Raw genomic sequence first — 15,025 nt, forward strand, 5'->3', positions numbered from 1 at the left:
CAACAGCACGTCACGGACGCCCTACATCCTCGTGTGTTCTCTCTCGTGTAGCAGTATTGTGTTGCCATTATTCGCCAGGACAATGGTCGTCTACATATTGTACGTACCACTCTGAGCTGTCTGCGTGATGGTGAAGTACGTCTGCAGCCAGACAGATCACCAGACCTCTCAAAAAATGGCTCAAATGGCTCTGATCAATATGGGACATAACTTGTGAGGTCATCAGTCCCCTAGAACTTAGAACTACTTAAACCTAACTAACCTAAGGACATCACATACATCCATACCCGAGGCAGTATTCGAAACTGCGACCGTAGCGGTCACGTGGTTCCAGACTGTAGCGCCTAGAACCGCTCGGCCACCCCGGCCGGTTCCCAGACCCCTCACCGATAGCCCATGTGTGGGACCACTTCACGTATAAACTCCGTCCCAGTGTCAGTATCCAGGACTCCAGAGCCAGTTACAGTATAGTGGTACAGTTTACCTCATGAAAGTGCAAATAAAATAACTGCAGGCATCCAGGACAGATGGGGTGCAACGTCGTACTCAGAAGTGGGCACATACAGCCAAATTCTTTGTAAATTTGACTCCAGTTTGTAATCAGCGACATAACGTTACATTCCCTCTCAAACTGCGAAATTCTATTTCGTTTCCTCCGCCCCATGTGGGTGCGTCACCAGTTTTGGCAGGCAGTGTATTACGATTATGTCCCAGATATATTTACCTAAAACATTTCTTGTTGGTGCACCTGAGCAGTACTAGAGATCGTACTTGACTTGGGAACCTGGCAATGCTTTGCAGCGTGTATGGGAATTGCATATACATCCTAAATTCCTTGTTCTCACTCCTCTACCCATCTTCTCATCCCCCTATCTCTCCCCGTATCCCCGTAGAGGTCCTCCTTGTTCCATCTCTCTGTGAATAATCTTCTCCTCCCTCCCTCTCTCTCTCTCTCTCTCTCTCTCTCCCTCTCTCTCTCTCTCTGTCCGTCTCCTTCTCCCTTCTCTCTATGTCCACATCTGTCTGAATGTTCTGTAGAGTAACGTGTAAAAATCGGAAGTAAATCCGTGAAGGAATTTTTGATATTTGTGGTAACTACGCTTCCCCGTTATATATTAAATAGAAATGCATATATTATATGTATCACAAAAATATATTGGGTATGTCCGTCCGAACGTTCGTTAGTGTGTCTAAAAATCTATAGTAAATCAGTCAAGAACTTTTAGAGATTTTCTGTGACACACATACATATTATGGAAACATGTGACAGCGGAACTGTCAAACTGAATGCAATTTTTTTTAATATCAAAAGTGCAATTATCATCCACAATTATGAACAGAATAAAAAGAAAATAAACCAAATCGGTCGAGCCGTCCTCAAGTGTTGATCTTTCACCATGGATTTCAATTCCGAATTTTCCGGTGGATTTTCCAAAAATTTTCTTTCATACTAACCTCGTCCTGTGAAATAGATTACGCTGAGACAAGTAAATCGACACCCTGTCGGTCTGTCACACCTGATCATCCCAACCCAAGTCAAGCATTCACGTCGATGTGGCTCCGCGCCTACATGAGCAACTTAAGCGCCTGGTGTCCTGGGTTCGAGTTAGGCGTCTAGTAGCCAGTATTTATTTCATCGCGTTAAACTATTATGTGTTTACACTGAGACATTAATTTATTAATTTGTTTAAGTTCCCACGTTCTCCTCTGGTTTATCGCAAAGTGCAATACAACAAAACGACCGTATTGCGTCTCAAGTAAAGGAGTAAAAGCTTCCGAATTGCTTAATTACCAGTAAATGACTACGTTTTCTTTACTACATAATGTCTGTAAATAAGAAAAGATGGCAGAAGAAGAAAGAAACACAAAAAACGGATTTTACTTCAATATAGCGAGGACAACAATTTTGTAACATCTACATTTACAACGGAACACAGTTACAAAATATGTTCGAAATTTGCTTGAATGTAACAATTGCATCGCTCAGTCACCCCTCCACACGCGGGATCCAAAGTAGCCTTCGTATTTTGGATATGACGTCACACGCTGAATGGTTGTCATCCTCTTTTGGGGTAAGCCCCCCCGTGTCTTATAATAAATTACTTGTTATAGCGTCATCTATGTCGCTACGTTGTTTCTTAAACGTTAGTAAGAAACACCCTGTTGTTCTATAAATTTAAATGTTTTAGAATACGTAGTCAATCGAGCACCCGTTCAGGGTGTGGTCCAAACCCAAGCCAGTTCGGTACGTTGATTAATTCATATGCTTCAGCGCCTATTATTTTTTCCATAGTCTTCTTTTAAATAACTGATTATGCTTTTCGATTTGCTAATACTCACTTTCTTATTTAAAGTCTATACAGAGTTTGTATGTTCCGCTATCTCGAAAGATTTTTAATTTTTAAAGTATATGCAATGTAATATTGATTTACAGGTAATTTACGTGAAAATTAGTCGGGTCGGACTTTCAAAAATTCTGGCTGCTTTTTGAGTGAAACTATGTTGTACAGACAGTGAACTTTGAATGATAGAGCATTACCATATTAAATACGGACTTGATAACCGTTTCATATGTTTCCGTATGAATAAACACAGATTCAATCTCATTTTAAATGCTTTCTGCAAGTAGAGTGCATCCTCCGAACGCCTGATTTTTTAAAAGTCAACTTTCAGGAACTGACTTTCAACTCGAGTTACGCGGCCTCTGTGTGGTAGGTATTATGTATTAGGTGGTGGTTTCATCAACGCTGCTTTACACTACCTAGCACGTATCTGCTACTACAGAGTGAAGGGACGTCGGAAAGAAGCATATTGGGGTAGGTGGACTTTCGATAAGTGAGAGAGAGAATGCAGAGGACCGAACCCGCCCCGCCGCAACCGGCAATAAATATAATAAAAGTGATTACTTTTGGAAATGCGCTAAATTTGAGTGTATTTACACATTATTTCAGCGACGTAAAATATGTAAATGTTGAATGGCTTTGTCGGCTGGGACATCCCAGGTGGTGAATTTGGCCGCGCATCGGCAAGACTTTTCCTTCGCGCACATTGGTCCCTTCCCTTGCGGATTCCATTTCTCTACCTGTGCTCTTTGTCGACATCACAACAGCTAAATGAAAAAGCATTTCGGAGTCTTGCTTTATAACATTGTCCTTGCTAGTGAGCAACCACACTTCAGTCCTGTACTAACCTGCTGGAAACGGCATAGGCCTATCTAACATCAGCTTTGTTTATTTCCTTTTTTTAGAGTCTTCAGTAAGGAGCGAACAAAAGGGTTTCCGTGCGGAGGCCACACTAACCCTTGCCTAGATGTCGGTGCTTACACACTGAAGAGCCAAAGAAACTGGTACACCCATATAGTATCGTCTAGGGCCCCCGGCTAGCACGCAGAAGTTCCGCAATACGACGTTTCATGGAGCCGACTAATGTCTGAAGTAGTGGTGGAAGGAACTAACATTATTAATCCTACAGGGCTGTCCATAACTCCGTAAGAGTACGAGGGCTGGAGATCTCTTCCGAACAGCACGTCGCAAGGCATCCCAGATACGGTCAATAATCTTCATGTCTCGGGAGTTTGGTGGCCAGCGAAAGTGTTTAAACTCTGAAGACTATTCCTGGAGCCACTCTGTAGCAATTCTGGACGTGTGGGGTGTCACATTGTTCTGCTGGAATTGTCCAAAGCCGTCGGAATGCACAACAGACATGAATGGAAGCAGATGATCAGACAGGATGTTTACGTGCGTGTCTATTTGTGTCTAGACGTATCAGAGGTACCATTCACTCCAAATGCACACGCCCCACACCAGAGCCTCCACCAGCTTGAACAGTCCCCGGCTGACATGTAGGTTCCATGGATTTAAGCGGTTGTCTCCATACCCGTACACGTCCATCCGCTCGATACAGTTTCAAACGAGACTCATCCGGCCAGGCAACATGTTTCCAGTCATCGACAGTCCAATACCGTTGCTGACGGGGTGCAGTCATCAGGGGTACACGAATGGGGCCTTCGGCTCCGAAAGCCCAGATCGATGATATTTTGTTGGATGGTTCGCACGCTGACACTTGTCGATAGTCCATCATTGAAATCAGCACCAATTTGCGGAAGTGTTGCACTTCTCTCACGTTGAATGATTCTCTTCAGTTGTCGTTGGACCCGTTCTTGCAGGATCTCTTTCCGGCTGCACTGATGTCATCAATGTTTTACCGAATACCTGATATTCACGGTACACTCGTGAAATGGTCGTACAGGAAAATTCTCCACTTCATCGCTGCCTCGGTGATGCTATGTCCCATAGCTCGTGCGCCGACTATAACACACATTCAGACTCACTTAAATCTTTCAACTACGTTACATACTTGCTGTCTTACACAGGCGTGGCCGACCGCAGCACCGTATTCTGCCTGTTTGCATATCTCTGTATTTGAATATGCGTGCCTATTTCAGCTTCTTTGGAGCTTCAGTGTATATGCGCACCGGAGTCGCACTGGATTCCATACACGCTTTAGCGTCGGAATGAGACAGAAACAGTCTCATCTCACGTTATACTTACTGTACCACACATTCTGTCAAATACTTCAATTCTCTTTCCGATATGAAAGTTGTTCAACAGATGAGAGTATGCAACGAAGTTAAGTAAATTGACTGAGATGCTTAACTATTTATTATTAATAATCAATTTCTATTGGACTCGAGGTGGATCAGAAAATGTTATGGATTCTGTATTATGTCACGTAATTTGAAAATTTTACTTATCCATTACGTTGTTTAATTTAAACAGAAATAGTTTTAGTATTTCTTCGGAATTTGAAACTTTTACCTGATATTGGTAAATAGGACCGTCGAGACAAAACATGCGAGACACATATATATAATTGTCAAAACCTAAGAACAAGTTTTTCCACTTCGATTTTAGAATGGCGTCGGCAATGCACAAAGTAAATACAGTGGCTTACGAAACTTGTTGGCGAAAGTAGCTTTCGCGTGATTTGTCACTCCCAGTTAACATAGCTGGATGCAATTTGGACCATGTATAGAAAGAACTGCTAGAGTATTGTACCTAATGATGAGATAGATAAGGTATCATAACATATTAACTACTATGTGGAAATTAATGGCAGCAGATGTTTCCAAATGTCTCCCAGTCGTGCACAGAAGGCTGGAGGCCACGTAGAGGTCGTTGGACAAAGAGACCAGCCAGTGCAGCTGCTGTGTCACTCTCAACAACAGCAGCACTGGGCAACAGCCAAGAACCGACACACACAAAAATCATGTGCAGTTGCAACCACATTCAACAGGACTGTACCGTTTGCGATAGTGCCAGAGCATAGGGACAGGAGCAACAAGTAGTTGGCTCACGTGCCCGGATGAACGCAGATTCAGTCTGTTATTCTGGACGTACCTGCGTATGGTGAGAGGCGGGCATACGTCATTCAGCCAGGAACATTGCCGAACATTATCGTTTTGGTTTTCCAAGTCTTATGGTGAGGGGAGGCAAAATGTTGCACCACCAAATCATCGAACATGATACTCTCAGCGATGACTGACACTGTACGCCTTCCTCAGTGTGCATCTTTTCAGGGGTGTATTGCGCAGTGACATCATTTCTCGTGGATCACAATGTGTAAACATATTGAACAGCGCAGGTGGACGACCTCTTGGAACGAAGGGAATGAATTGATGTGCCCTTTATCCGGATTTAAAACCCAACGAGGACTCATGGTGATCGTTGGGGAAACGTATTGCAACACATCGACATGCGCGTTGTGGGGAATAGGACGCCCTGCGACAAGATTTGCTTCCAAGCATTACGAACATGTTCCAGAACAAACGCTGCCGTCCGTGCTGATCACAAGCCCTATTAGGAATCATGTCCGGTGTTTGTAAAGTCCAAGAGACCATCATGAATAGCGATGATTTTAGTGTAATTATCGTCTTTGAACAAAAGTGTCCTTCCTGTTAGTCTCACTGCGTATTTTTTTCAGATACATTGTGTAGTGTACTGTAGCTGTTATTTCTTTATGTGGTCCACGTTTCATGGAGCTACGTTGCTTCGCAGTGACACATCATGTGAAAATTATTTTCGACCTTAAGTTCTGCACACCAGTGTACAGAAGGTAACTGGAAGAAGTACGATATGAGTCAGGATGGAATGCATCTCTGGGAAGACGCACATGTGGAAAGAGTACAGTGTCAAAATAACGTTGACTGGTGAGTGTTCTGTGATCAAAGATGTAGAGGCCAATACGTCAACGCAAAATTACTACTCCCTACACCGTAACAACTGAACCACCAAGGCAATCATGTTCCACAATTTTCCCGGGTGCATTATGTGGTCCCACCTCTCGAAAGATGGAGGGTACGTTCATAAGGTGGTAAGGTATGACACAGCAGGCACTTTTAGTAAATGAAATTGCTTGAAGTTACCCGTTCTTTCCCACATGGATATTTTTACTTCCATTTACTTTATCAGTTGTTTTCTTGTGGTTAAAGTTTTCATATTTGGTTTCTCTTTTAAAAACAGTCCACAGATTTAGTAATATGTATTTAAACCTGTTTTGTGAGGTTTAGGTTCCATCATCTAATCCTATTTTACCATGACGCTGATGGACTGTCGGGCGATTTTCCTGCTTCTGTAGGAGTACATAGCGGATCTGCTATCTCGCTTCTCATTGTCATCACAGTCATTGATACGTTCACAAGAGATCTGGAGAAAACCGTATATGGATTTTACTGTATCCAAATGATGCGATGTTGGCATCCAGAGACAAGTCCACACATGGAACGACCGTCTTGCAGAAATAGATCTACGACTCAAAACGAAGAAAACACAGTATCTCACTACAGGTCTTAATGATCTGGATACCATCAGAATGAAGGGTGTTTAGCTCCCGGCAAGAAGGCTTTTTAAGTACTTAGGCTCGACAAATCTGATGGAAATCTCAGCGCAGACATCTCCAGCCCTCTCAGTAGCACATAGCTGAAAATTATGTGAAACTTAATTTCATATAACACATTGCAATTATGACGAAGGGCTTGTTTGACGTCATGGGAATGTCAACAAGTCACTGAAATAATGGAAGCAGCCTGAGCTGAAGGTGGGAAGTTGTGATGGGAATCTCGGCACTCAATTGACAGGTGTAGCAAGCACACGCTTTGACAGCTACACATGTGCGTAATTTTCAATGTAGCACTGCATCGCTTTTGTCAAGCATTTATGATGCAGCAAGATAGTTGAGTGCATCTCACTAGTGTTATTGTTTCAATTTAGGAAATCAAGTAAACGAAAATTTCATGCAGTGTGCAGATATTTTTAATGGTGACGGAACGCCGTGCTGGATCCCAACGACCTCGTATCATTAGTAGTCGAGATAACACGCATCTTATCCGCATGGCTGTAACGGATCGTGCAGCCGCGTCTCGATCCCTGAGTCAACAGATGGTGACGTTTGCAAGACAACAACCAGCTGCACGAACAGTTCGACGAAGTTTGCAGGAGCATGGACTATCACCTCGGTGACGACGGCTGCGGTTAGCCTTGACGCTGCATCACAGACAGGAGCGCCTGCGATGGTGTACTCAACGACGAACCTGGGTGCACGAATGGCAAAACGTCATTTTTTCGGATGAATCCAGGTTCCGTTTACAGCATCATGATAATCGCATCCGTGTTTGGCGACATCGCGGTGACCGCTTATTGGAAGCGTGTATTCGTCATCGCGATACTGGCGTATCACCCGGCGTGATGGTATGGGGTGCCATTGGTTACACGTCTCGGTCACCTGTTGTTTGCATTGACGGCACTTTGAACAGTGGACGTTGCATTTCAGATGTGTTACGACCCGTGGCTTTACCCTTCATTCGATCCCTGCGAAACTCTACATTTCAGCCGGATAATGCACGACCGCATGTTGCAGGTCCTGTACGGGCCTTTCTGGATACAGAAAATGTTCGACTTCTACCCTGGCCAGCACATTCTCCAGATCTCTCACCAATTGGAAACGTCTGGTCAATGGTGACCGAGCAACTGGCTCGTCACAATACGCCAGTCACTACTCTGGATGAACTGTGGTATGGTGTTGAAGCTGCATGGGCAGCTGTACCTGTACACGCTATCCAAGCTCCGTTTGATTCAATGCCCAGGCGTATCAAGGCCGTTATTACGGCGAGAGGTGGTTGTTCTGGGAACTGATTTCTCAGGATCTGTGCACCCAAACAGCGTGAAAATGTAATGACATGTCGGTTCTAGTATAATATATTTCTTCTTGGTGTAGCAATTTTAATGGCCAGTAGTGTACTTCATTTGCGACTAATAATTATAGCTATTAGGAGTAGTACGTTCTTATGTTGGTTTGTGCCTCCAAGTAGATACTGCAAGGGCAAGCCATTAGTGCTTATTTTTTCCGATGTAGCAGGTCAGGTGTTGAAGTTTGTAATGCAGTTATGACCACGCAGAAGACATCATGTGGTAATTTACGTGTCGTGTTTGTGGGAAGACGGTTAGATGCAAATAAAAAACAACTAACGCACTGATATGGGTACATGCTAAGGTACCAAGAATCACATTATCTGCACTTATATCCATAGCACGCTTTACAGTTGTTGTGTATGAAGTTGAAATACAGTTCAATCAAAATATGTATCCGTGCACCTGCAACTCTGGAAAATCAAGACAAAAAACCAGTGTATCGAATAGGAGTTGAGGATTACAGGCCCTGCTGTTGGGGGCCTTCCTTTTTGTGATTTAAACTATAAATTAGAAGTAGATATCACTATCACCAGGGCGATGAATAGCTATGGATGAACGAAATTAGTCAAATTAATAAAATAATCGCGATCGGTGGCGCTTTACTTCTACACTGATTGTAAAAGTCGCCGTGTCCCCTGCAGCCGGTTGCCGGTTTGCTATGCAGCAGCAGCAGGTACTGAGCCGAGCTTTTGGTACGTTGTGTGGTATCGATAGCTACGGAGCCACGGAATAGGTGCAAGTTCTTAAATTGGCACTCTGACAGACACCGACGACAGCGCCCTCTAGCCGGCGCTGTGGAACTCTACGAGCGTCGCTCCGGATTCTGCCCTTTTGATCAAGACCAGACGGCCGGGACACTTCGCTTCATATGGAAACTTTGCTCTACTTACGACGGGTCTAAGGCATCGCACCTACGTCGTGGCATCGTAGCTATCGATACGACACGTTGTGTGTGTGCTGACATACCGTTGATCTCCTGGAAGGCGAACCGGTAGATGATGACCCAGAAGTTGTAGAGGAAGGCGAGCGAGACGACCATGGACCAGTAGTAGCAGAGGCGGCCCGCGGGGTCGAAGACGAACGACCAATTGGGCGCGCCGGCGCGCAGCCGCGGGTAGTAGCCCAGGTGGCGCTGCTGCAGGCGCTCCGCGCTCGCCGGGCTCACGCTGCCGTTGCCGCCGCACGCGCCGCCCCCTGCGCACACGGCAACCCGCCGTACAGCGCATCGCGCAGGCTGTGCTACACACTTTAAAAATGTTTCCAATTTCTCGAAAAACTAAGGCGTGATCGCTAGGAATACAGAGGAGTGCAAAAAATGTATCCACTGTTTATTTATATAGCGTATGGCTCATAACATCACAGTAAAAATTACAGAAACAACACGATTAAAAAAAAAATCACATAGCTATAAACAGAGCAATAAATAACAGTTTGTATGTAAGGACACCACCAATTGTAAATTTACACTCACAGAAGAGCAATCAGATGCAGACGTCCAGCTTAGATAATTTATAGTCGATTGCCTTTTGGGTCGCCATTAGGAAATCCTGTGGGTCACCCTCATATGCCCTGAGTGGGCATTCCTGCACGATGTGTTTGACCGTCTGTCTCTCAGTGCTACAGTCGCAAGCGGCCGAAGGAAGTTTATCCCATCTGTGTAAGGAGTCGGCGTATTTCCCACAGTGGTTCTGATGCGATTAAGAGTTGACCAAACTTTGCGAGGGCAATCAAATCCTTTTGGTTTACTAAAGATGCATGGCATACTGTGGCAGTTTACTGCTGTTCTGTTCTCCCATTCCTCTTTCCATCGGTCGTTTATTTTGAAGTTGATTTGGTGCAGAGCCTGTGCGGTCTTTAGTGGAGGATGCCTAGACCGGAGTCGGTTTCCTTGGATGTCGTGAGTATCTTCATGGATTTGTAATTGAGGGTTGGTCACGAATTTTTGAAATTCTCTAACCGGAGCGTGTTCTCGGCGCAGGTTAGGAGGGGCTATGTTACTGAGAACGGGCAGCCACACTGTAGGAGTTGGCCTGATTGTGCCCGATATAATACGCATTGTTCTGTTAAGTTGGCTATCTACCATGTGTGTGTGTTTGCTGTTGAGCCACACTGGGGCACAGTATTCTGCCACTGGATACACCAAGCCAAGTGCGGATGTTCTTAAGGTAGATGCTGTATAGCCCCAAGTGGTGCCACAGAGCTTCTGCAAAAGCACTGTTTAAAAGTCCATAACTGACAAACTTATTGACCGAGTTGTCTCATCTCTGGTAGTGTAATAGTTTGTAGTTCCGGCAATCCCCACACAAGCGTTGTATTGCGTTCTTTTGTTTTGTCAGATGACAGTCGACAGATAGTCAGTGTTTTGTTCTTAGTTGCACTTAGTTACTCGAGTAAACATGGCTGGCACAAGGCTTACATTCGATGAAAGGAAGTCAGTTTTGAAGTGGTATTTTAAGTACGAAAACATTAATGTGGTTTAACGGCAATGGTGAAATGAGTATGAAACAGAGCCACCGACGCGTTTAACGATTCGTCCCGAAGGCTGTGACAAAGATGTACACAAACAACGATCTGGACGACCTGTAACAGTAGTAAGTCCAGCTAACTCCCGTCGTTGTGTTACAACAATTCACTCGCTCACCACAGAAGTCTGTGAGACAGTGTGCCCGTGAAACTGGAGTGAGTCGCTCTAGTGTCCGGCGAATTTTGAAGACAGCAAAGTGGAAGTGCCACATCCCACGATTACTACATACAATAAGTGAGGACGACCCAGATCGTAGAATGGAGTACGGCGAGTGGTTTACTAATATGGTGCACAGCGATGAAGAGTTTGCAGAGATGATTGCGTGATCTGATGAGGCACAGTTGAAACTCAATGGTACATCAAATCACCACAATCGCATCTACTGGGCCGCCGAAAATCTTTGACGGCACAGTTACAGCACATTTTAAAAATGTTTAAAATTTCTCGAAAAACGAAGGCGTGATCGCTAGGATCCACTGTTTAAAAGTCCATAACTGGCAAACTTATTGATCGAGTTGTCTCATCTTTTGTAATGTAATAGTTTGTAGTTCCGGCAGTCGCCACACAATCGTTGTATTGCGTTGTTTTGTTTTGTCAGATGACAGTCAGCAGATAGTCAGTGTTTTGTTCTTAGTTGCACTTAGTTACTCGAGTAAACATGGCTGGCGCAAGACTTACCATAGACGTACTAAATAAAAACTAGACCGCGCATTGGCGCTAGTGTCGCGTCCCAACATTGAACGTGATAGAAGCCGCCATTTGCAGGGAAACAGTGCGTAAACAGGGTGCGTTCGTGTGCTGCTTTTAATTGTAACATTATAATGGAAGCAAAGACGAAGAAGGAAACAATGTTACATTTCACAGGTCAGTCATTTCTGGTTGTTTGTTACTTTCTATTACTTGTATATAATATTTTCATGGAGAAATAATACATCATGAGCGTTTGTTGTTGTTTAGGTTTCCCCTTACAAACGATTTTCTAAATCGGAAATGGATAGTTGCTACTCGGAGAGAGGACTTCCAACCGACAGCAAATCGTTTGCTGTGCTCTCTTCATTTTGAAGAGAATTTTTACATGGAAAATTATGTAAATAGACGTCAAGTGAAAGACGATGCTATGCTGAGAGTATCTGGATTTCCAACTCATTTGAAAAAGGTATGGTGTCCTGGAAATCATGCAATATAGGCCTAGGTTAAATAGTGTGGAAATACTGTCAGTGTGTATAATTTTGAGCCGGCCGGTGTCGCCGAGTGGTTCTAGGCACTTCAGCATGGAACTCGCGACCGCTACGGTCTCAGGTTCGAATCCTGCCTCGGGCATGGATGTGTGTGATATCCTTAGGTTAGTTAGGTTTAAGTAGTTCTAAGTTCTAGGGGACTGATGACCTCAGATGTTAAGTCCCATAGTGCTCAGAGCCATATGAACCATTTTTTATAATTGTGAACGTTCATATGGTTCAAATGGCTCTGAGCACTATGCGAGTTAACTTCTGAGGTCATCAGTCGCCCAGAACTTAGAACTAATTAAACATAACTAACCTAAGGACATCACACACATCCATGCCCGAGGCAGGATTTGAACCTGCGAGCGTAGCGGTCTCTCGGCTCCAGACTGTAGCGCCTAGAACCGCACGGCCACTCCGGCCGGCTTTGAACATTCCTTTTCCAGATTACCAAGGCAATCAAATATATATATTAAGTATGAATGAGAACTAGGTCGAATAATTGCGTTTAGATACTTAACATGGGTTGTCAGGTGGTGATTATACTTCCTAAATGGTCAAATATTTGATAAAATGTTGCATACTCAACCACTTTTAGAGGTGCTATCGGTGTTAAAAACTAATGTGCGAATGAAATTCCTACCGTATGTAAAGTGATATGGATTATTACAATTAATTATACCAAAATTCGAGTGTAGACAATACCGTGCTAAACAAAAGTAAGCGTGCAAAATGTACACTGTAGTCGGCAAAAAGCGAACAGGACCTGACAGGAAAATTACGTGAATTAAATAACAATCGTACTGTCTGCTACTTTAAAAGTTTCATGTAATTATCTAATGCAAATAACTCGATGTAAACTCGCTCCACCTTGTCAGGAAAGAGTCTTACATTCTTAAATTTCGCGTCTCTATTCAGACGTATTTCAGAAATTAGGAAACTGTATTCATTTAAGTATACTTTTAAAATAGACTCGAATAATCAGTACTTTTTTAAACAAACATGTGTTTAATTTGTGTTTCAATTTGCTCCTGTTGCGTCTCATATACATCAAATCACAACCCCAGTACGAAGGATTCATCCCCGCAATTGGTGGCGATCAGCTGCTTCAGTTGGGGGACAGTTGCCTCGCTTCTCCGCTACGGCGTGGTAGGGGCATGAGGCTTACATTCGATGAAAGGAAGTCAGTTTTGAAGTGGTATTTTAATTCCGAAAACATTAATGAGGTTCAACGGCAATGGCCAAAAGAGTATCAAACAGAGCCTCCGGCACGTTTAACGATTCGTCACATTCGAGATAAATTTGAAGCCGAAGGCTGTGTTTAAGATGTACACAAACAACGATCTGGATGACCTGTAACAGTAACAAGTCCAGATAACTCCCGTCGTGTGTTACAACAATTCACTCACTCACCACAGAAGTCTGTGAGACAGTGTGCCCGTGAAACTGGAGCGAGTCTCTCTAGTGCTCGGCGAATTTTAAAGACAGCAAAGTGAAAGTGCCATATCCCACGATTACTACATGCAATCAATGAGGACGTCCCAGATCGTAGAATGCAGTACTGCGAGTGGTTTACTAACACGGTGCACAACGATAAAGAGTTTGCAGAGATGATTGTGTGGTCTGATGACGCACAGTTGAAACTCAATGGTACAGTAAATCACCACAATTGCATCTACTGGGCCGCCGAAAATTTTTGACGCCACAGTTACCGGTGAGGTGTACGTTCAGAAGCTCCAGACACCCATTTTACCTGCCATCCGATACTTGTATGGAGACGAAGAGTTTACTTTCAACAAGATGGTGCCCCAGCCCACTACCAAAATCGTGTTGGAGCGTGTCTCGTATCTACCAGGAAGATAGATAGGCCGTAGAGGTGCTGTGGAGTATCCACCACGTTCCCCAGACCTAACTCCTCTGGACTTTTATCTGTGGGGAACACTAAAGGGCGTCGTTTATGGACAAAAGCCACGCACATTGGATAATCGTCGAGAATCCATCGTACATTCATGTGCAAATATCCAACGGAACAAGTTGCAGTCAGTAGTTCGTGCTGCAGTTTGACGGCATCTTTTGTGTGTGGATGTTAATGCTGACCATTTCGAACACCTACAGTGATATCTTTAAATTGGACTTTAAGCTACACTTTCACCAAAAATGAGAGAACTCCGTCAATTAGTTTGTTAGCTATGGACTTTTAAACAGTGGATACAATTTGTTGGACCCCTTTGTATGTGCCAGTAGTTGGAAAATTTCATAGAAACATAACACTGGACAGGCTTTCAGGTCAACGAAGTATATCAAGTTCTTGGATCTGTAAAGGATTGACGTCGTCCTCCATGTTCTACATCTACATCGATATTCCTCATTCCATCTTACAGCGTGTGGCGGAGGGTACCCTCTATCACTGCCAGTCATTTCATTTCCTGTTCCACTCGCAAATCCAACGAGGGGAAAACGACTGTTCATACGCCCCCGTATGAGTCTTAACTTATTGCACCTTATCTTCATGGTCCTTGCGCTCAGTGTATTTCGGAGGCAGTAGAGTCGTTCTACAGTCAGCTTCAAATGATGGTTCTCTAAATTTTCTCAACAGTGTTCCTCGAAAAGAATGTCACCTTCCCTCCAGCGATTCCCATTTGAGCTCTCGAAGCACGTCCGTAACATGATAATTAAAATAACAGTCTTGATCGCAAATTTCTTTTAATCGGAGTGACCGGTTTCAATCCTTAAGGATCATCTTCAGACGACAGGTGGACTTCCCTTGAGCAGGCTGCGCCGATCCGCGACGCTGAACTTACTGCTGTCAGCGTCGTGGATCGGTGCAGCGTGCTCCATGGAAGACCACCTGCCATTCTGGAGTCTGAAGATGATCCTTAAGGATTGAAATCAGTCAGTCCGATTAAAAGAAACTTGCGATCAAGACTGTTTTTAATTATCTTATTAATATAAGATCGCTGATAATCTTTTCAGCAATTCTATGGCCGCAACACTTGCGTGTTGCTCGAACCTGCCAGAACAAATCTAGCAGC

General features: G+C 44.0%; 1 protein-coding gene across 1 annotated transcript in view; it reads right to left on the reverse strand.

Moving 5' to 3' along the window:
- Nucleotides 1-15,025, reverse strand: part of LOC124775147 (potassium/sodium hyperpolarization-activated cyclic nucleotide-gated channel 1) — a 1,234,094-nt gene that overhangs the window by 593,484 nt on the left and 625,585 nt on the right. Inside the window, exon 8 of the mRNA XM_047249987.1 lies at nucleotides 9,213-9,440. Coding sequence (XP_047105943.1) covers nucleotides 9,213-9,440 — 228 coding nt within the window. The remainder of the gene's footprint in view (nucleotides 1-9,212; nucleotides 9,441-15,025) is intronic.

This window comes from Schistocerca piceifrons, chromosome 2 (assembly GCF_021461385.2).
Source record: "Schistocerca piceifrons isolate TAMUIC-IGC-003096 chromosome 2, iqSchPice1.1, whole genome shotgun sequence".
NCBI lineage: Eukaryota > Metazoa > Arthropoda > Insecta > Orthoptera > Acrididae > Schistocerca > Schistocerca piceifrons.